At 40.4% G+C, this 23,086-nt stretch overlaps 2 protein-coding genes across 2 annotated transcripts in view; one reads left to right on the top strand and one right to left on the bottom strand.

Annotated features, from left to right (window-relative positions):
- The first annotated feature begins 4,845 nt into the window (after window positions 1-4,845).
- LOC118417772 (ubiquitin-conjugating enzyme E2 variant 2-like) lies at window positions 4,846-12,415 on the top strand. Its single transcript, XM_035823478.1, has 4 exons — window positions 4,846-4,934; window positions 9,130-9,278; window positions 10,510-10,635; window positions 11,469-12,415. Exons 1-4 carry the CDS (start codon window positions 4,919-4,921, stop codon window positions 11,610-11,612), a joined length of 435 nt encoding a protein of 144 aa, XP_035679371.1. The 5' UTR covers window positions 4,846-4,918; the 3' UTR covers window positions 11,613-12,415.
- A 2,367-nt stretch (window positions 12,416-14,782) lies between these two features.
- Window positions 14,783-23,086, bottom strand: part of LOC118417624 (formin-like protein 18) — a 28,231-nt gene continuing 19,927 nt past the window's right edge. Inside the window, exons 14-24 of the mRNA XM_035823235.1 lie at window positions 22,492-22,597; window positions 21,502-21,676; window positions 20,369-20,546; window positions 19,859-20,011; window positions 19,027-19,156; window positions 18,003-18,035; window positions 17,779-17,882; window positions 17,256-17,339; window positions 16,853-17,035; window positions 16,151-16,256; window positions 14,783-15,601 (exon numbers count right to left, since the gene is read on the bottom strand). Coding sequence (XP_035679128.1) covers window positions 15,594-15,601; window positions 16,151-16,256; window positions 16,853-17,035; window positions 17,256-17,339; window positions 17,779-17,882; window positions 18,003-18,035; window positions 19,027-19,156; window positions 19,859-20,011; window positions 20,369-20,546; window positions 21,502-21,676; window positions 22,492-22,597 — 1,260 coding nt within the window. The 3' untranslated portion in view covers window positions 14,783-15,593. The remainder of the gene's footprint in view (window positions 15,602-16,150; window positions 16,257-16,852; window positions 17,036-17,255; window positions 17,340-17,778; window positions 17,883-18,002; window positions 18,036-19,026; window positions 19,157-19,858; window positions 20,012-20,368; window positions 20,547-21,501; window positions 21,677-22,491; window positions 22,598-23,086) is intronic.

The following is a 23,086-nucleotide window of genomic DNA, read 5'->3' as shown; positions in this document are numbered from 1 at the left end:
AACATGCACGTTATCGTTTTCAGCCGTGCTAATACTGTAAACAATGGAGTTGTCGCCTTGGCGATTTCTAGTCGTAATAATTATTCCCAAACACAGGGGTGCCTAAGCATTTGCACGAACCCTATGAAATTCGTACGAATATTATGTGATACACACGAATCACTATGCGAAAACGCACGAATATTATGAAATTCGCACGAATCACTATGCGAAATCGTACGAATTTTATGAAATTCGCACGAATCACTATGTGACACACACGAGCCTTATGTGATTTGCACGATCCTTATGCAAAAACGGCGGCCGGGAGGAGGCATGATTTTGAGCGTTTCTACCCGAGATATTTATATTTCAAGGCATGGAATGGACATTTACCGTCGCAAAGATGTATTTGATAGCCTGTGAGCTACTGTTTAGCTTCATTTCGGCGTGTTACATCGTATTTTCAGTCGCCGAAGCGGCGAAGCCGCCATCTTGAAAATCCCGCTCCGTTTGTCACGTGACCCCGCCAGTGGTTGCGCAATTTCGCATAAGGATCGTGCAAATCACATAAGGTTCGTGTGAATCACATAGTGATTCGTGCGAATTTCATAAAATTCGTACGATTTCGCATAGTGATTCGTGCGAATTTCATAATATTCGTGCGTTTTCGCATAGTGATTCGTGTGTATCACATAATATTCGTACGAATTTCATAGGGATCGTGCAAATGCTTAGGCACCCCTGAAACAACGAAGTTGAAACCAATTGTTTGGATTATGCTATTCGACCGTGGGTTACTTATTATTCTAGAATCTAGGTATTGGGCAGACCTTAGCATATGATTTGGCCAGAGAATGGAGTTGAATTCATATAAATCAGAAATCATTTCCAGGATGATGGTAACGTCCTAGAACATTGAATAACCTATGGTTAGGGACTTTCGCCATTTTTTTCTGGACGTAGTCAGGACGACATGCCCATACTTTGGGTGCCATCTTTGTAAAGTTAGTTTGTTGCGGCTCTCATACTCTCCTGTCCGCTGACGAATGATTCGTTGTTCCCGAACAATTATTGTCATGACAACTCCATATTGTTTACAGTTTTAACACGGCCATAAACGAGTTGCCAGCTACAGATAGATACATTAGCGAAGTTTAACGGATTTTGTCTGTAAAGTTGAACAGAGATTTAAGTCACAGAATGGGACTCTGTAAGAGTAAGGTGGGATGTTGTGTGATGACGCCTTTGAAGAAGATGAGGAAGAGAAGGCGTGATGTTGGCAAGGTGAAAACCCAAAAGGAGCCTCTCCGAACGATGTTGTTTCTGAGTCAAAAGACGTCACCACTTCCATCCGGTGAGAAAGGTCTTCATTTCTTTCATCCCTTTTCCGATATAGAGAATTGGGCTGGGCAGATGTTTGGAGATTTTAACATTTTCTGACTGCCGAGCGAGAAAAACAAGTGATGATCATGACAGCTGTGTGGCTCTAGTTCGTCATGTCCTAAATCCAAAAATACTTTGTCAAATGTTTGATCATGATTCCTTTCCGTATTCTAACCAGAAAGAAGTGGGTATCTGACTTCCAGCAGAGCTGAAGCTGTACCGCACACCTCAGGTCTCAGACAAATTGTCCTTCTCTCTGTTTGTTTGTTTGTTTGTTTGTTTATTAAGGAATCTCTATCAGTGTTGACATACAACCACTACTCTTCCCGGAGTCCTCTTCCTCTACAATAAATTATAACAACTATATGTCATACTAACACTTATCATCTAGTTATTATAATACAATACGTTACACGTTTAACACCAATCAATAACATCATATAACAGCATGACATCGTGAAACGTTAACCTGAATTATCATTTTCTGGGTTTCTGATGGTAAATGACGCAATAACATCAAACAGTAACTGAGTAACATGATTCAAAATCAACCAATAGCATCGTTTAGCAATATTATATCATATACAACACAATTAAAATCAATCAATAAAATAATTAATCACATTATATCATAGAATATTCTCTCTCTAACATATTCTCTCTCACCTAACAATACTGATTTTCAAAAGGTTGTCGCCTGCTAAGTAATGAACAGAAATGTTTTGCACAATTTTGGTACTACATGTACATCACCCCTCGTATTTCTTGTAGCTCCCACCCAGACATTGGAGGTGTCACAACCACTGCTCAGGCAGCAGGCAGCAGGGGTCGACCGGAGAATCTTCTCACCCTTGTACAAGTACAAGTACAAGTACAAATACAAGTACAAGTACAAATACAAGTACAAGTACAAATACAAGTACAAGTACAAGTACAAATACAAGTACAAGTACAAGTACAAATACAAGTACAAATACAAGTACAAGTACAAGTACAAGGCCCCTTAGTACCGAATCAGACGATGAGGCACCGTCCACACGTAACACGAAACACAAAGTGTTCAGCCGCGAATCGAACACATTGATAATTGTGCAACCGGCACCTCTGGAATGTACCCGATGATCATGACCATCAAGTGAAGGTATTTTCCTTTTGAATTCTATAGAAGCGATCGCAAGATATAAACATCGGCATTGCTGTATCGTGAGCCGCGTCGGCAAAATCTAACCTGTTGAAGTTTCATCAATACCTACAGCTATCAACATAACAAATATGACGATAATTTATCAAAGCCTTCTAGAGTTATACTCAGTTCATCCACATACATGACCATACATAGATACCAACACACACGCACGCATGTACGCACGCACGCACGCACGCACAAATACACACACACACACACACACACACACACACACACACACACACACACACACACACACACACACACACACACTTCCCGAAACATAAACTTAAGCTTGTTGGTGAAGCTAAATAAGAGATGCTGAGATGCTCTTCCAGTTTGGTTCACTGCCCGTTCATTGATGAGGGTCTGCATGGGGGCTCCTGACAACGCTTTACGCTAAATTCAGGACGGTCGACAACGCTTTACGTTAAATTCACGAAGGCAGGCAACGTTTTACGCTAAATTCAGACAGGCTGACAACGGTTTACGCTAAATTCTGGAAGGCTGGCAACACTCGACAGAGGCGGGGTCGTGCTCCGCAAGAAAGATTGAAATTTTGACTCTCTGAAACACTATTCCCTGCATTTTGAAGGGAAATTTTCGCTGGCAAACAAAGCTAAGTTAAATGGCATTTCTAATTAAAGAGTCCCAGGGGTTCGGCGTAAGCTTATGAGGGTGACGCCAGCCAACTTATTTGCCACGTCGAGCGCCGAAGGAAAGTCCGGGAAAATTTTGAAATCCTGCCCCCCTGAAACGCCAGTTGTTTTGGCTATTATAGAAAACTAAGTGAAATTACATTTCTATCAGTAAAAAATGTGTTTGAGGTTGACACGTCACATCCCCCAGCCATGATACATATTTTTTACGAAGTCGATGACCGAAGGTGAATAGAGTGGCAAAGGAGATCCGGCTAAAAAGGAGATCCGGCAAAGTCTTGACCCTCTATAAAACGATATTTTGTGCATTTTGATGGGCAAATTTCTATTAGCAAAACAGATCTTTGAGGTTGACACACATCCCCAACATATTTTCAGAATTTCGAGTTCCAAAGGCGCGAGGCGGCACAAGGAGGATCATGGAAATTTTGAAATCTTGACCCTCTAAAATGATATTTCCTGCATTCTGATGGGCAAATTTTGCTGGTAGACTAAGCTAACTTCAATGACATTTCTTTTTGCAAAAAAAAAGATTTTTGAGGGTATATACCATATTTTTATCATGTCGATGACCGAAGCCGAAGGTAAAAGGAGTCGCAAGTGAGGTCCGGCGAAATTTTGAAATCTTGATCCTCTGAAACGCAATTTCCTGTGTTTTGAAGGACTAAATTTACTGGTAGACTACGTTTCGATCGACTTACGAAATTTGGGAGGCCAGCTACGATTTACGGGTAATTTTTAGGCTTAATTAGGCTTTACGTGAAATTTTTAGGCTAGATTACGCCTTACGTGAAATACACTGGCTACGCTATACGGTAAATTTTCAATCCTCACTACGAATTACGTGAAATAAAATAGCTTACCCTACGAATTACGGGAATTAAAAAAGCCTGCCTACGCCTTACGGAAAAGAGCATGCAGACCCTCATTGATACCATATGCATGTCATATAGTCATGAAGAACACATGAAACCGCGAGACTGGTAATTAATCTGTCTCGCAAAGCTGTTGCCGTGGTAACATGACGTATGCTATGGCATCAAATATTTTGTTGTTGTTGTTCACCTTGTAGTACCCAGTGGCACATAAGTGAATAAGTCAGCAAGTTTCCTCGCTCATGATCTTATATTAGTAGCAGGGTAACGTTAACGTTATATCTTAAATACAAGGAGGGGTTGCTGGTCATTCCTCTTTAACATTCCTGAGGCACTTCATCAAGCTATCTGCCATCCAACGATAAAAACCATAACATGTCCTGGTATAAGAAAAGTCCTGTTGCAGTACCTAGGGTAGCCGACAGTGGGCCAAAATTGACATTGACCTTCGTCCCCTCAAGACCCACTCACATGACAATATTACCGGAAACACAAATATGTGCACACACAGACAGACACACACACATACAAACAGAGACAGACACACCCGAAACAAAACCTCCAATTTTTATATTGATGGTAAAACAGGAAGGGAACCAGTCTAGTCTGGTACCTTCTAGCTAATCTCCAAGCAGATCCACGGTGGCGTAATATAGTATCAAACCCACCATGCCCATTTGACTCCCTTTGGCCGGCTATACTCCTTGGCCAGCTTTGATACTACTAGTATCTTATGGCACCGTAGGATCTGCTTGGAGATTACCTTCTAGCGGCTGGGCCCGGGACTGTTCGTGACGTCATCACTGCTGGGGGTCCATCTCGTGTCATCCAAGATGGCGTCGCAAGTAGGTAGGTGAAGCAACTTCTCTGCATTTTCCAGACGATTTTATACCCTCTAACCGCCCGATTGACAACATTTACAACAACACACAAGTAAAAGACTCTGTTAGCCTTCCCCGAAACCCATACTTGGTCTCCTAAGTTAGATTTTGAGGCAATTTTTGACCTACCATTCAACGGTACCGCCATTTTGCTGGTTTTGGTGTTGCCCCATTTCTGAACGAAGAACAAAAAGAAAATGGTCTCTTAGTAACAAAATACGACCATTACAGACCACTTAAAGGCATCGAGTTATTCCTCAATATATTATGGACGATATGAGTCCCACGGGTCAATTTTGTGGTGATATTTGACTTATTCAAACCGACAACATTTTTGGGTTTCTCATGTATGTGTTAGTCCATGCACAACGTTACATGTGAACAAAAAGCGAACAGCATTTCTAACAAAACACTATCTTTACCGTTTTTTTGCAAAATTTTACAGAAGTTTTTAACATCCCCATGTATTAATATGATAAAACATGTTTAGTTTTACAAAGCTAGCATATGAAAGGATGTGCAAATATTTTGCCTATGACTATGAGTATCATGTATTCTATGACTGAGTTATTGTTCCACCATAAATTACCAGTGTACGTTTGATCAACAATTTTTGATCGAAGATCTCTACATGTACCGCATTACGATGCTGTAATAAGCAATTTTGTGGGAAGACTTAATGTTTATGAGAATAATTACAATATTAGTATCGCGTATGGCAAACAAAAGATGTAACATTTTTGGCACAGGAACAAGGAAAATACATACATGTATTTAGCATATTTCACGAAGGTGCATGGATTGCATAGCTACTTTATTGAATTATGAATATCTTTATTGTTTTTGCCAACTATCAGTCCATGTAGTGGAAGATGTGTAGCATACAAAGCTATGCAAAACTACAGGTTACTGAAGTCATGTACATGTGATAGTTTGTAAAGCACAAACTAGCCAAATATATATTAAACTTGATTCTGAACATCCCTGATATGCGCTATATTTCCAAATTATCTGTAGTTCTTACAGATAAGTGTAGGTGTGTACTAATAGCCTATTGTTCCCATTTCCTGTGGTACAGAGACTGTACCAGTGTCTCATGTTGGATGCCCCCCTCCCCTCCCCACAGTACATTCCTCAGACAGAGTCAGAGACATGGACTCTAAACAGAGGGTTCACACCCAGTAGGGCACATGTAAAACATGCCTTGTGTCTTGCAACATGCAAAATTAGGCAACACCTTTTGAAAAGGGATAATTTTGTGTTACCAAAATCTTTTTTGTTTATGATAAAATGTTGTCAGTTTTGGATATCAGTGATTGTACATGATACAACATGTACATACCACAGCATTTTTACTAGTATACACAGTTCTCACCAGGAATTTTTCACGGGGGGCATCTTTGAAAGTATCTCTTTGCGCATCAAAGCTAGCCTCTACCAGGCTTCGTGGTTTGATGGTCTAATTGTCGAAATTGGACAAATAGAGTCACCGTACGCTAGGGGAGTCAGCCGGCCGAGAAGGTCCATTTTTCAGTGTGGTTTGGAGAATGTCCCTAATCGGCTGGCTGACTCCCCTAGCGTAGTATTTACTCTATTTGACCAATTTCTACAATTAGACCACCAAACCACGAAGCCTGGTAGAGGCTACATCAAAGCTGTGTGGCAAGTAGCACAGGTGTGAGCAATGTTAGGGGGTCTGGGGGCATCCTCAACTTTTTAGTTTTTAACCCTCAGAAACAGTATTTTGTTGCATTTCATTGACCAAATTCAATCAAATAAAGCCAACATTTTTTTTTTAGCTTTGTTGGAAAACATGATATATGTTATGCTACATGTAGTTGAAACACAGCAAAGGGTTGAGCCAATGTGAAGCAGATACGGCAAAAAAATTGCAGGTTTACAGTGTTACTGTAATAGCATGTTACATGTAGCACAACAGTCCTAGCTCTTGCTGTACATTTTATTTCTTTCACATAGGCATGCAGCTGAGAATGATGTAAAATGCCCCGTTATAACCCTGAATGACCTTGTAGTCCTGATTAATTATTAATTCGCCTCAGCAGAGCAGGAACACTTCACTTCCCCAACAGGAGAGAGGAACATTGTCCAATTTTTGGAATGTGCCAAATTGACTACAGTAGTGTTCCAATCCATTTGTTGTAGGGGAGAACGGTGTGAAAATTTTTCAAAAATGAAAGAGTGAAGGTGTTAAGAGCACTTATTAGGAGTAGGACACTAATTGTAGATGAAGGGGTGTCAGATTGATTCTTTTCATGGTCACACCCCTGTAAAAGTGTAACTATTTTGAAATGGTACAGCCGGAGGGGTTTCTGAGGATATGGCAGGATGCAAATTATGGGGGATATCAAATCATGAAATTCTAGTAAAATGCTCAAGACATGAATATTTTCTAGGGACATTAAACTGCATGTATCTGTAAGTGCATTAACAGAAACAGCATAGTACTGTCAGACCAGAAAATTCGATGGGATTTGGAATAAGTAGAAAGCATTGTCTAGTAAAGATATAAACTGTATATGTAATTATGAATGATGTGAAAGACATGTACAGAAAATTATAGTGGTTACTGTGGCACATTGGCGATGTCGCTGAATTCTAAATTGAATTTTTGTTACCCGTGATTTTGGGAATATGGAAATATCACGAAAACTCACTACAAGTAGGCCAAGAAAAAAAACACGCAAAGTGTAAAAAAATTTGTAGATGGAATTTGTTGAGTGCTCTGTTAAAATAGCTTGACTGTAGGACATAACCAATGTACCGCAGATTCAGTAAGATACTCGCTTTATACTGTTGAAAAGGAATTGAAAGCCAAGACCTAACCAAAGAATGAAGGTGGACAAAATATGCTTTATCATGGTTGCACTTGATGAATTATCGACATGGTCTTTCCAACTGATTTCTGCTGTGTAATGTTTACATTTCCAAACAACAGCAGGCCAGGCAGTTTGTGGGAAGAAAAAGTATGATCTGAAAGACAACGAAACACTTAAAGATAAAAAGGAAATTAGTCATAAGCATATTATTAGATCTATGCATATTAATGTATTTTCATTCTTGGTTTGGAGATCTAACCCTTGCATTCCCAGTACACCTTTGGGGATGTATATGTAGATTGTGTTTATTTTTATTGCATATACTGTAAACAACCTCATGGCATATAACACACCAGGTTTGTACTGAACAGTACAAGCCGCATATCCGGACAGATTTGTTTTATTACAATGGGATGCGCCCTTACTCTTTTCGATAAGTGAGACTTCCAGTTTATGTTCTGTCCAAGGAATGATCCTTTCCGAAGCAACATACTCGTTTAGACCTGTGTGAAATGGGGAAATAAGTATTAAGCACCTTTTTGCAAGGGCACAAGGTTCGGCATGTTAGGGTACTCAAACCCAGGACCTCTTGGTTCTGGCCTTATGGCATAATGTTAGGGTATTTAAAGTTCTGGGCCAAATACCCTAACATTATGCCACAATGATTGACCTATATTGACCTATAACTCACATACTATCTGGTTTATCTTGTGTTGGTTCCCGTTAGGTGAGGATTAGACATGCTTTCACGTAGTGGAGGCTTGATGGCAGCTTGCTAGCAGCCTCTGTCTTTAGGGTTTGCACTGACCCTCACAGTGGCGTTGGTGTGGTTTGACTGATAGCACATTGGGCTCGGAATCAAGAGGTCCCGAGTTCAGTACCTACCATGCCCCAATGTTGTGCCCTTGGGAAAGGCACTTTTTACACGACTTTAACTTAAGATGGAGTGATGCCCTCTGAGCCTCTTCGGCTAACATGTCAAGGATTTGGTGTACCAATGTTCAGAAATGACAAAATGTCCAACCCTTGCAAGACAGGGAACAACGGACGCGAAACCGGATAGTGAGTGAGCGAGCTCAGTAAATGTTCCAACATCTGCACTGCACCAAGAACCGTTAAATTTTTATTAGTTTTGATGAACGTTTACAGTCTTGTTGTTGCCTGTTTTTCCCCAGTTGTCCCGCGGAACTTCCGGCTGATCGATGAGCTCACTCAGACACTAAGGACTTGGTGTGCCAATGTTCCAACATTTGAATGAACCGTTGCATGTTTATGGCAGTTTTAATGAACGTTTACAGTTGTTTGTTGTTGCCCGTTTTCCCCCAGTTGTGCCGCGGAACTTCCGGCTGATTGATGAACTCGAGGAAGGTCAGAAGGGTGGCGGGGACTTCGGGGGCCTCATCTCCTGGGGCCTGGAGGATGACGGTGACATGTCCCTCAGAATGTGGACAGGCATGATCATTGGACCTCCCAGGGTAAGTACCAACAACTTCTCCTCATCCTATATAGACCTTTGACAGGGCTCGAAATATTGTGTACCAACAATTTCTTCTCATACCTCCACTGGTGCAGGTAACACTGAAAATTACCTGCACCAGACAAATTTCACCGGCACCACTCTGAATGTAGGAAATATGGATCATACTAGAACTGTTGAGGAACCATTGTTTTTTTTCTTTTATACTTGACAGGTGGTAACATTCAATGCAGATTAGAACAATCCATATACACCTACATCATATGACATTTATGTGTGTGCATGGACTAGTGCAGGTTAGGTGCAGGTAGACACCAGAAATACCTGCACGGCTCCAATTTTACCTGCACTAACATGCTTATGCAGGTGGTATATGCATTTGGTATTGTACTTCTGTCTAGCCTTGGTACCATCCGGAAAGTAGTTTGCTCTAGCGTTCATTGTACACTATACACAGTCACTTCTCTGTCGTTACGTCTGGGATCCTTGACCACGTTAATGTGTGGTATCGTCCAAATCTTGGACAAGGGCGCTGATTGGTCCCTACACATGAGCGAATTAAGGAATGGGTTCCAGCGCTTGTTCGAACAGGTCCGAAGGCCCGTTGTCATCGAACAAGCGCTCTAGAACCCATTCCTTGATTCGCTCAATTACTGACGTAACCACCAAAAAGTTTGAATGTGCAGTTCCCCAGGCGGGTAGCAGAAGCGAACATAGGAGCAAACTACTACCTGGATGGTACCCAGTAGTGGTGCGTACCTAAACTCAATTTCAGGTTCAGGTCTGGATTCAGGTCCAGCAGTTCAGGTTCACCATCATCGCATATTATGTGCTTTTTTTTTAAGGGGGAGGGGAGGGGTGGTGCATATAAAATTGCATGTTAGCATGAATTGAAATGCAATGTGAAAAGTACATGAAAATGATAGACAGCCAGTGTAAACACGAACTGTCTTTTTCCAGTGCAAATTTCACTGTCTATGGAAGGTTTTAGATGGTTTAGAACAAAAAAAGGGAATGTAAGTGACAGATTGCTTTTTGCAAGTCTGGACTTGGCTCCAGACATTAAGGTTTTTTTTGGACTTGGACCTAAACATTTTTTTAGGTCCAATTTCAAGTCCGGGCTTTAGGTATGCACCACTAGTGCCCAGGCTAGTATACTACCGAGTCAGTTGTTGACTTCCAAGTTAAGAGACTAATGATATGTATGTACGTCTTGTTTGTGTTTGCAGACTCCATATGAGAACAGAATGTACAGTCTAAGGATAGAATGTGGGGATAAGTACCCCCACTCACCTCCTACAGTGCGTTTCTTAACGAAGGTCAACATGACGGGTGTCAATGTTAACACAGGAGTGGTGAGTATGCTTGTACATTGTTTTAAAGTGCTCAAATGGCACGCAAAAGCAACAGTTCCTGATCACAATGAACCATCATAAGTATTATTCAATGAACTTGTACAAAATATACACCCTTCTGATGTTGTTGAACATTGAATCTTGCAAAGTCGGCAATGATGCCATTTTTATACTCATCTACAATCTTTTTTTTCAGTCGTGTTGAAATAAATTAAGCACTACAACCTTTAAAAGCATTAGTGACATCTGTCACAGGAGTAGGAAAAAAAACTAAGGAGTTTTCCTTGTTTTGTAATAGATAGTTTCACAAAAGTTATGGTTTTTCCAATTCTAGTAGTGATATCCGTTAATGCCAAGCTGTCATTCCCTTTTCCATGCCTATGATAAAGCTTTTGAAGTAAGGCCATGTTGATTTGAATATGTGGACAACATTCGTGCACGTGTTAATTTCCCTCTGTTAAAAACGTTTTCAACCATACTGTAAATTGTACAAAGCAGCTACAAAAGAAGCAAATATGTTTCATGAATTGAAAAAAAAAGTCAGAAGACAGATTCTTATGTCTTAGAGTGCTAAAATCAATTCCCAATTCCAAAGTCAAGGAAGAAGATGTGAAAGAATAAAAATGTTAGATGTACCATACTCAGTGTATTAAGTCCTTTTTCAACCTTCAGTTTTCATAATAAAGGCAACTCCTTTACCAAACCTTTTTTTACGAAACCAATTTTGGGGTTGCCAGAGGATGTGATCAATATGATAGGATCAACATGGCCTTACTGTAGTTTAAAGTAACAAATAACAGAAGTGTTTTTTGTTTGTTTTCCGACTGTTTTAGGTTGACCAGAAATCAGTACCAGTACTAAACCGCTGGCAGCATACGTACTGCATCAAGACTGTACTGCAGGAGCTGCGCCGGTTAATGTCAGACAAGTCCAACAACAAACTGACACAGCCGCCCGAAGGCTCCTTGTTTCCCTGAGCGGCCGTCCGGAGGGAAATCCGTTCTCTCGTCTCTCTCACGCAAAACCTCTGTCTCACAACCAACCAACCTTCCCCACCGAACATGTGCTCAGTTTCAGGGGTGGCGTCATCAGTAGTGCTCGGTGATAGAATGTTAGTGCTTTCCTGTCATAATCTTAACCTCATCACCCCTTTCACAGAGAAATAGTTCAGTCCACGTACTACTACTGGAACTCAGCACTCAAGGGCAGAGGGGTGGGAAGGGTTGGTACATACAACTACCGAATAAGAGCAAACACATACACACATACATACAGAACTGCAACAACTTCTAGGACTGAACAAATGATCCGTACTAGTTTCTGCTGGGTGGTGGGCTGTACTACTACTACTATAGAAGATAGTTACTGTCTTCCTGCCCATACAGATGCATGGTTGTGTTGTCAACAATAAGTCATAAAATGCATTGCTGGTAATGTAAGCTTCTTAAAGCTAAAAGGGGGGGGGGGGAGGAAGAGGGGTGATCAAGCTCTTTTGATAGCTTTTGTGACGCAGAAAGATGAAAATAAGGCACTGATAAAATCCCTTCAGCAAATAACACGAGCATGATGAATATGTTGGGCAGAAAGTTGTGAACTTAAGAAAAGCATTGTTTTGGTAACAAGAAGAAAAAACATGTTTCCTTTGTTTGATTCCTAGTACTGGCAATAGAATATAAGTTGTAAGTTGTCATATTTTTTGTCACCCCTTTGGTTTGTGTACTCTGTTGTGTACAATACGATGTTCATTAGAAATAAATGGAATGGTACTTACAATCTGAAAGTGCTTGTGTTTCCTCTTAAAAATGTTTGCCATAGTTTACTCTAACATTTATAACAGGTATAGAATATCGAGGAAGATTCAGCCCTACAAAAAATTTGGGTCAGTAAATAGGAAGTGGTTCAGAGTAGGGATGGGTACTGATACAGTACGAAACTTTTTTTCATGTTGGACCAGTCCAAAAATAAAAACCAGTCCAAAAAAAAAAAAAACGACCTGAAAAATCAGTGGACTGGATTTTGGACTGATTAGAAATTGAATAGATTATATCGGCAGGCATTCAAACATTTTGGGACTGTGGTGAAAAAAAATAACGAGTGAAGTATTATTAGTAGAGTTTATAGTCGCCAAAAAGTAGTTACTCAAGCAACTGGATATGGTTTTGGAAATTTAAGATTTTATTGTCATTTCTACCAAGTTTCTACAGTCAAACTTACCATCGTTTACATGAAGATAGAATTTTAAAATGCCAGTGAGAGTTGGATACTCTACCAAACAGGTTTCTTTGTAGCGAAATTGTCAATTGTCTTCAGTATCACCAAGGAGGTTTTTTAACCTCCTTGGTATCACCCATTTACAACTTTTCTCAAAAATCAGGTCAAGGCCTGTACCTGAATCTGATTGTCCTGGACCTGAACTGGGATCTGTACCGGTACATACCCCTAGTTCAGAGCTAGGTCCAGGTACAGATTTTTTTTCTGTCCCAGTCTAACATCGTTGGGTAACCGGAACACATCTTTCCTAGGTCTGAACAACTCTTGCAGTGTTCACCAAGGCATCTTCAAATTTCAACAACCCCTCACACGATTTTCATTCTTCCTGGTAAACCAGATTTGCTTTAGGCCACACCAATTTAATTTCTTGGTTCACGGATTTGCTCACTCCTATATTTTGGGGAAAAAAAAATTACCACGTAGCAAATTTTCACCATTAATGAAACCATTCACCAACTTTCTGGTGTAGCAAACATAAAAACTGACACTACTTGTGTAATTTTCAATGAACAGGTGCTGTTACTGTACAGTAATAGTGTTTTTGTACTTTTTTCAAGCTGAAAACGTTTTATTCTTTATGTTTTGGATTAGCCCTTACCTTTACACCAATCATTTTTATTTCGCCCTCTCGCTCCATTTTTTTTATGAAAAAATCCGTGAACCAAGAAATTAAATTGTTGTGGCCTTATTGAAGTAATAATATTTATCATATAGTGAAAAGGACTTACAAACACAAGAGTTCAAAATAGCTACAAAACTTTATTGCAATGTTAACAAAAGTTCTTTGTAAATAGATGTATTGTAGATATTCTAAATACAAGTATAATTGTATGAACAATTTTGTGTCGTTGAAAGGCATTAGGATACAGTATTGTACAACAAAGGACTTTCAAACTAATTTTGACAATCCAAGTATCCATACATTTTTGAGTGACGTCCGAAACAAGGAAGAATGGGTGGGGGCCTTTCCACAAATTTTCAGCAATTGGCAATAGCAATCTTGGATCAATGTAACTTTGTAAAACCCTTGAAAAGCTAAGGACTTTGTTAAGTATTTGCTGTCCCACTTTGCTTCGTCATTCTGAGCTTCCAGCTTGGCACTAAAACTACATAAAAATTTGCCAAAATTTTGTACTTTTCATTGAATTACACTCTCACCTTCAATACAAGTACAACATTAATACTAAGATATGCTTAGAATGCCTTTAAAGTTTAAACTACTAACAATAACATAAAATAACATAACAGATTGCCTAGAAGATGCCTTAGGCCTTTTTGACATTTGTTTAGAAAGCATGAACAGTGTCTTTGACACCCAAGTCCTCAATGTGGAAACAACATGAACCGAAAATGAGCCTATATAAAGCTTATCTAAAGAAGTAACAATTGTATCTGATATTCAAATTGTGTGAATATTTACAAACAATCAATAAACTATGATAAAGAGGAAGACATGTTAGCTTTGTGTTCAACCTTCCATGGTCCATTTCACACAACCAAAAACAATCTGTTTATACATAACTTTACCTTTCACAAAAAATCTTCAAAATAAAACAAGCATTTGTGTAACAATTGAACAGTAAAACTTGACAACCAGAAGTATGTACATGTATATCGCCCTGACCAGTTGAATTAGGACATTCCTCTAGAAAAGCGGACATTCCTTGTCTCAAGAGTACATAATTCTTCGAAAGTGGATGTTTCTCAGCGTGCATTCCTCAGGAATTGTTGGTACATTCCTCCATGCAAGGGGATATTTCTACGGCACTGCCATTGGCTCATGGAATCGGCTGTCGACCGCAACAAAAGGCTTCCTAATTCATCTAATTAACAAGTGACTGTAGGTAACATACTTTGTGACGTAATTATTTCTATGTCGGTTGTGTGACATGGTGTTTACATCGTAAACAGAACACATCATATTGAATTATACCAAAAACATACTTAAAAGCTAACTGATTTCTGAAATTAGCTAAAAGCTAGCTAAGTGACTTCTGAAATTATTACATCGATTATAACAACAGCTACCGCGAGAAAAAAAAAGTGCATCATCGCACAACTGAGTACAGACGACATGCCGAAGCAACCGAATGCCGCAAACGAAACAGAGAGATATAGGTGCGACCACTCAAGACATGACCGATTACAATACTCTGTCAACAGAGGTTACCCACCAGTCACAGAGTAACAACCGGAACATTGCAGCCACTAGTGTGCTTGAAAGTCGAGGAATGTCCACTTTTTCTAGAGAAATTCTTGTCCAGATTTGACTGGTCAGGATGTACTGTACATGAATAACACTTGCCTGCCTAAACATGGGACTTTTCACTGTGACACTTACATATAAAATCAGTGGGGGAATGTTTGTATAAAAAATTATATAATATGTGGATTTGGCATCAATAGAAAATATACAATACAAAAAATGTCTAAAAATGTGTCTATTGCTTCACCATTGGTCATTGACAATTAATCAATTCCACAGACTCTGAAACCTATACTATTAAGATATGTCACATTACTAAGACAATCTTTTATCAAAAGTTTTGATTCAACATAGAGAAATGTTGACAGCCAGGAAACATGGTAACAAGACTGTTGTGGCCTTCTGAGATGTTCCACCACAACTTCTTGCTGTTTTGCTTTAAGGCACTTACAGACATACATGTACCAGCTTTATAGTTACCTCAGCTACCTGTAAAAAAAAGAAAGAAATAAGATTGACTGTAAATGTTTCATTCATGTTGGCAAATTCTACAGTGCAAGAGGAAAAAGGGGTAGCAGTTATTTCTTAGTTGTGAAACACGGATTGATCAGACTGGTCAGATGGTGGCACTTGGACCCCCTTTTCAGTTTTGATAAGAAAAACAGAAATACACTGATATTGTAATATGTTAAACAAGGTTCGCCTTGTTCGTTCCTTTAATCGAGTGCTTAAACCTTCACTGGCTACTCATACTGATATGATTCCTCAAGTATAAAAAAATATAAATGCAAATCTACCACAGTAACTAAAAAGTCCCAAATTTTAGAATGTTCACAACACAATTGGGAAGATCCACTGCAGTACCAGAGAAAGCCACCAGGAGGCCCATTATCGAACCTTACTTCCATTTTCCCGACTGCGAGCCAAATGTCATAAAGATCCATCTGTGTTACAGCTTCTCAAGCAATTGAAAAAAAACAACACACACACAATGAAAACATAACTTCTTTGGCAAAGGTTATAATGAAAACTCCTTACTCTGTGCCCACTGGCCTTGACTGTTGTCCTGGTCAGGACTAGGCATGGCAGGCAGGGTGTCCCTCAGGGAGGTCAGCATGGCGCTGTGGTCCGAGGTAGGGGAGCGCTACGGTCAAAACAAACTTTGTTAGCACACAATAAATTAATATGCAACCAAGAAGACCACAGAAAGAAATACTTTCTCTAATAGGATGAAAAGAGAAGAGCTAAGAATACACAAGTCCTGCATTGTTATCTGAGAATCATTAATTTGAAAACTGTCTACTCTTGACCAGTACTAGACATTCTAAGATAATATAAAAATGTGCAGCTAGATGATTGCAGTAAAATTAATACATGTATGATGACTGCTGCCGTCCCCTGTGTCAGGGATCCCAGCAGCAGTATAATCAAATACTGGATACAACAGTCATAAAGTCAGAGTCGTGATGACTATCAAATGATTGACAACTCCACAGCGTGTGTAGCATATAAGATGCAAACACCAGGAGGTCTGCTGCAGTACCAAGGAAAACTGCCAAGAGGCCCAGAACCTCAAGACCTGCCAACATGACAAATACCATCACAATCCATCTAAGCCTTCTCAAGACAAAACAAATCCAAAAACACCAAACATAGACAGACACCAAAAACAATACCTCTATTTTTCATGGAGGTAAATGTTTCACAGTAACCCAAGTATCAACATGGGTTGAGCCTTACCAACTTGACAGCAGCCCCAGCGAGGGACCCCTGCATGATGGCGCCCAGCTTCTTCCTGGGGTCGGTCCTCTTCTCCTCCTCCTCTCTCAGCCTGTCCCTGGCGATGTCAAAACTGGCCAGGAACTCCGACACTGCAGAGAACACCTCCTGGGAGTCTGTACCAGGCAGCTCCCCATACAGGCCCTAGGGGAATACATACAAAAATTAGGGTTGTAGCCAGCATCCGTCCCTCCATCCTTCGATGGAATTTTGCAGCTGGAGACGGAAACAAATTGCCCATTCCGACCTCTGTGACTGACAAAAATCGATATGTTAACTTTAAGATATGATAAAACTGTCTCTCTTGTGTAATTTTCACCTATCGTATCATATATACAATTAAAAAAAAACCCTGAATACTCACCAGAACTTTGTTGAAAGTGTCCCTCATGGTAGAACATTGTTTCTGCAGTGCATTCACTTCCTTTTCATGTAATGAAATCTTGTCCTGAAAACAGCACAAAATAAATCATAAATAACAATCCAGAGAGGTGAAAACGCATTACATACATGTACCATCAACTTCAAATGTATGTATTTGGTACGTGAAAGTGATCTCGAACCAGTTTAGCTCGAATGTACAGTTGAGCTATTCTTCCACGGGTCTTGACAGAGAAGACAGACACTATGTACAATATTTACAGGTTCATTGTACCCTGAAATTCCCTTCGCTTTTTTAACATGTACAATAAACAGTTGTTGTCCTCAGGACTGTAACCCTTACCAATAGCATGACGGGATTCAAACTAATAACTTCTCAGTCACTATGCACACTACATTATGTACATGCCGAACCAAGTATCCTACATAGTAACTACATAGTCACTAATTGGTATCTAATAGCAAGAGTAATGAAAAGCTGTTAGGAAGAAATTCATAAGCCTCACCTCAACTTCTTTACAGAACTCCAAGTCTCTCTTGGACGGAGAGTTCTTCTTCTTCTTCATGTATGACACATGTTTCTTAGCCTTCAGTAGGTCCTTGGTCATCACTGAGGGAAACAAAACAGATCTTGATTACTAGTATCAAGGATCTAAACTGCACTAAACTTCCTTAAATTCAAATGACCAAAATATGAATATTCTATAGGCAACAAAAGTGATATACCCACCTTCCATTTCTGCCATCAAGCCTTTCACTGAAGCTGTCAGAAAAATAAACGTGACAGTTTCAGTTATTACATATCGATATATATCATAAACATCTATTATCTGCAAGGAAATTGTTGGCCAAATTTGGCTGTATAAAAAGTAATACAGTCAGGGCTAACCAACTAGCCAGAGGCTATCATTACGAGCCAGCCTTGGTAACTGGACAATACTGTAAATGCAGAAACTTTCGCTGAAGTTTGATGTTCGCGGTTATTGTAATGGCCGCTTCACTGCAAACTTAAAACCACTGCGAACATATTTCCATGGCAGTAACTGCACCTGGTGCTACCGCGAACTTAAAACTACCGCAAAAAGTCAATGTTTGGAGTTTGTTTTTGAAGGTTTTTGCTAGCGAGTGAGATCCATAGGAATTGCTCTCTTATCTCCAAAACAACTTCAATCACACATACAGTCAAACCTGTCTATAGCGGGGACTGGGCAAATGTGGCCACTGTAGACAGGTGGCCACTATAGAGGAAATGCTGATCAATTGACCACGTGCAATAAAGCACATGATTTCAGTACCCACTAATCTTTCTCACCAAGTAACATTGTCTCCATCGTCTTAAAATTCAACTGACCCTGCCCAAGTCACATCTACCAAAAATGATTGATATTTCCATGCACAATGTTGGTAAATACACCAAAATGACCCTGTTGGGAACTCCAAATCCTCGTATGTATGGCCGCAATATGCCGTGGCCGTGTGGCCGTGGCCGTGCTGGATAGGTGGCCACTACAGACTATTTCTTAATGCTTAGGTCAATGGGAAAAAACCAAGGGACTGAGAAAAAGTGACCGCAATGGCCAGGTGGTCACTGTGCAAAGGTGGCCGCTAATACAGGTTTGACTGAGTGTATACACAGTGGGTCAAAAAAAAATTTGTTTAGCACAATTATGAGAGGAACAAACAATAGTAGTGGAAGGAACTCATCATTGAAATGATTACAATGAGAACTTTAAGAAATGTATGTACAAGCTTACCTCCCGCGGCCCTCTGAACACAGCTCATGTCAGCAGACACGTCCAGTAGTTGGGGCTCCTTCTGTTTGATCTGTTCCACTACAAACTGTAGCAGGCTGGACGACCTGTCACTGCTGTAGGTTTCTGACAACTGCAGGAGAACACATTGTTTCATATTTTTCTTGCTCTATTGTAAGTGGCACCTAGTTGAGCTAACTGTAAATGCTTGAAGGCCCCTTCACACGAGAGGGGTAATCAGAATGAATTCTGACAGAATGAGTATTATTTGTATATTCTCGGGTATTCTTATTGCATTCTAGAAAATCTCACTGCGTTCTGGATATTTCTGCCCATTCTTGGGGCCATCCCAAATGTTCTTGTCATGCTCAGAACTTTCGAGGTGCATTTGAAGAGGAGAAATATCAAAAGGCATTCAAAGTGTATTCTTTCTGCAGTGTGGCCGCAATCTACAGCATTCCAACATTACATGAAACATTCTGATCTTCTTCGATGGAGAACGGAAATGGCAAGCCACTTCAAATCCTGCCAGAATGTGGCCAAAAAGGATATCTGGAATGCAGTGAGAATGTCTAGAATGCACTACATATACCCAGGAATAGACAAAGAACAGTTATAGTCTGACAGCATTTTGGCTCATTCCAACTCGTGTAAAGGAGATATAGATACAGTAAGGTCCTTTTGAATTCCCACCCGAATGTTCACTTGCCATGGGTATACGGGAATATCGACTTCTATAACTCTGGGCTCCCAAACAATGAGTATAGGATGGAAAAGACTCTAAAGCTGGAGACAGCCCTGGAGTTCACACTAAGATAACTGGAGTACTGCATACCTTGTTTAGAGAAGCCAGACGGAATCCCCGAGCCGCTCCCCTGGTGGTGCCCATGTTGATCCGGTTGCCCACTGCCAGGATGTACTCCAGTACCTGGTGGAAGTGCTTCTGCTGTACCAGCTCCTGACACGCACCCAAGGTCGTGTGGATGGTCTAGGAGAGATGATAAGAGTCTGTCAGTCAGCAGCACTAGGCAGAATTTTTATGTCTTAATACTAGTGTTACGGCCACGTGTCACTGTCATTGGAACTGGCCAAAACCATCATGCAAAAAAACATCCAGGAAGGAAGAGAGAGTATGTTGAAATACTGATAATACAGTAGAAGCCAGTTAATTATGCTGGCAAATGAGGTGTGCAAATGGCTTCTACTGTAATCGGACTTCAATACGCATACCACAATTCATTCAAATCCATCTAAAGCTTATTATACAAATCTTGAGCTAAACGTTGAACTAACACATGCACAAACAGTTGAACCTCTTTCCCTGAGGTACCAACATGCTACTGACCGGTGTGAGGTCCTGTATCTGTTCAGGTAGTTCTGCCATCACCATCAGCAGGTCCAGCCTTATCTCCACCATGGGTACACTGCACATCTCCAGCATGAACCTGTCGGTGGACTCCAGCTCCGAACGCTCCCCCTGGTACGACCGGAACAGCTCCTGCTCTTCTGATGTGGGCAGGAATCTGGGGAGGGGAAGAGAGTGGACGTCAATGAGAGATGTCTTACTGGGGTTCAGATCTAGGAATTCTTTTAAAGGAATCTTAATTTCAACCACATCAATCTTATTTGTTGGTTCTTGGATTTTTAAGAAAAATGCTAATAGAAACATTGACATTGAAAACTGAGACAGAGAGGAAAGTCTGGGCTGCTATTATAATCTCAGTGTTCTCATCAGGATTTTTTCACAGCATACATGGGGCATTTTTGGCACAGCAAGCCACAGAGGCAAGCAGCACAGGCATGAACATTGTAGGGGGGTCTGGGGAAATTCTCCCCTGAAAATATAAAATTTGTAACCCTCAGAAACACTAGTACTATTTACTACATTTTGAGGGCCAAAATGAAATACCAGTAAACTAAGCCAACATTTATTACCTTTGTAACAAAACAACAGAAAAACCTCCTATGCTGGTTGAAACACAGCATGGGGGCCTACAACACAGTGTAGGGGATACAAATCACGGCATAGGGGATACAAATCACAGCATAGGGATACAAATCACAGCATAGGGGATGTAAATCACAGCGTAGGGGACACAAATGACAGCATAGGGGATACAAATCACAGCATAGGGGTTACAAATCATAGCATACGGGACACAAATCACAGCATAGGGGACACACATCACAGCATAGGGAACAGAAATCACAGGATAAGGGATACAAATCACAGCGTAGGGAACACAAATCACAGTGTAGGGGCCACAAATCACAGCATAGGGAACAGAAATCACAGGATAAGGGATACACAGAATAGGGGATGTAAATCACAGCATAGGGTATACAAATCAGAGCATAGGGAACAAAAATCACAGCGTAGGGGCTACAAATCACAGCATATGGGCTCCAAATCACATCATCGGGTCCCCCTATATTCAACTGTGCGGTTGAGATCCCTAATCTAGCATCCCTCCTCACCTCCTGAGTGTATTAATCTGTTCCATGGTGAGTCCTCCCTCCTCTTCTCCGATGATGAGCAGTTTGTTGGTGAACTCCCCAGGCCCAACCTTGAACCCAGTCAGGAAGATGGCCAGGTTATGCGCCATCTTGGAGTCCAGGAGGAGCTTTGCCTTCTTCTTAACCTTGACAGGAGCTAAGGAATCAATAGGTTAAGGAACAGTAAAGTAAGTTCTTGAACCACAGCAGTGGCCGCTTAGAAAAACAATCAAAATAAAGTAGAAATTTCATCAGAAATTCAGAAAAGCAAATTTGAAATCCAAGCAAATAGAATTTTTTTTGGCAAAACTTTTGCAGTCATACTTGGAAAGCAATTTTTCATGATGTTGAGTCATTCTACAGCCATTATAAGACGTAAGTTGTAAGGCCTAAGAAAAAAACTGTGCCTCTTGTCTGACAATTTTTGGTCTCACTGACATCTTTAGATTCATTTGCTTAAAGTTATCTGTTTGGCCACTTTGGTTTAAATCTACCAAACAAGAAAGCTTCTGAAAAAAGCTGGCCGGTGCGTATTTTGGAAAAAGCCTCCAGGATGTTAAACAAAATCACACGAAAAAAGAGTTTTTAAACATCGAATTACTGAATTGGTCTTTCTTCTATTAAAAAACACTACATGAGATTTGTCTAACAAAGAAAAAAAAATTTAGCAAGTGGGGTTCGAACCTACGATCTACGGAAGATAGATACCGTGCTGTAGACCGCTCGGCCACGCTGGCGCGATTACGCAATAGCACGTATAGAAGGGCTATTTGGTTAAAGTGACCGATCCATGCATCCATGCATCCATACAACCACTTCTCCCGTCTCATAGCCGGTGCTACGCACCGGCAAAAAATGAATAGTAAAAGCGATTCCCTACCCTAACTTTTTCAGGACTGAAACTCAGGAAATGCAGCATTTTCTCCCTTAAGCTTAAGCCTATAGATCTCATCATTTCATGTTGAATTCTACCTGAGTCTGGTGAATCCCTGTCGGTGAGTGCAAAGTTTTTCTCCAACACCTCAACACTGATGTCTGCACTCCTGTCCTGGGCCTGCTTCCAGATAGTCTTTGACAACTGAAACAAAATACATACAAAGTGATGAAGTAAGCAACCTTGGCTAACTAAATCTCCTTAAGTGAATATTTTCCTTATACAGGGCTTGAAATACTTTTTTCTGCATACCTGCACAGGTGCAGGTAACATTGAAAATCACCTGCACCAGACAAACTCTACCTGCACCACCCTGAATTTAGGAAGTATGGATCATACTAAAATTGTTCAGGAACCATTGCTATGTTTTCTTGTTTATCTAATAGGTCGTAACAGTCAATGCAGCTAATAATTCACATACATCAACATGATAGGACATGTATGTATAAAACACAATACATGGACCAGTGCAGGTTAGGTGCAGGTAGACACTAGAAATACCTATACAGGTCCAATTTTACCTGCACTAACCTGCATATGCAGGTGGTATTTCGAGCCCTGTTATATCTATCACCTGTTGTATTGTACTTGGTTTAGGTTTGGATACAGGTACATGTATAAGGTTCAAGCGGC

Source organism: Branchiostoma floridae, chromosome 6 (genome assembly GCF_000003815.2).
Source record: "Branchiostoma floridae strain S238N-H82 chromosome 6, Bfl_VNyyK, whole genome shotgun sequence".
NCBI classification, from domain to species: Eukaryota; Metazoa; Chordata; class Leptocardii; order Amphioxiformes; family Branchiostomatidae; genus Branchiostoma; species Branchiostoma floridae.
The sequence above is the reverse complement of the archived record's forward strand: the minus strand, read 5'-3'. Positions and strand labels throughout refer to the sequence as shown.

Bases quoted from the DNA above. Each gene is read 5' to 3' on its own strand.
- LOC118417772 (XM_035823478.1), top strand. The intron at 9,279-10,509 runs GTAAGTACCAAC...TTGTGTTTGCAG, and splicing joins TGATCATTGGACCTCCCAGG to ACTCCATATGAGAACAGAAT. The intron at 10,636-11,468 runs GTGAGTATGCTT...CGACTGTTTTAG, and splicing joins TCAATGTTAACACAGGAGTG to GTTGACCAGAAATCAGTACC.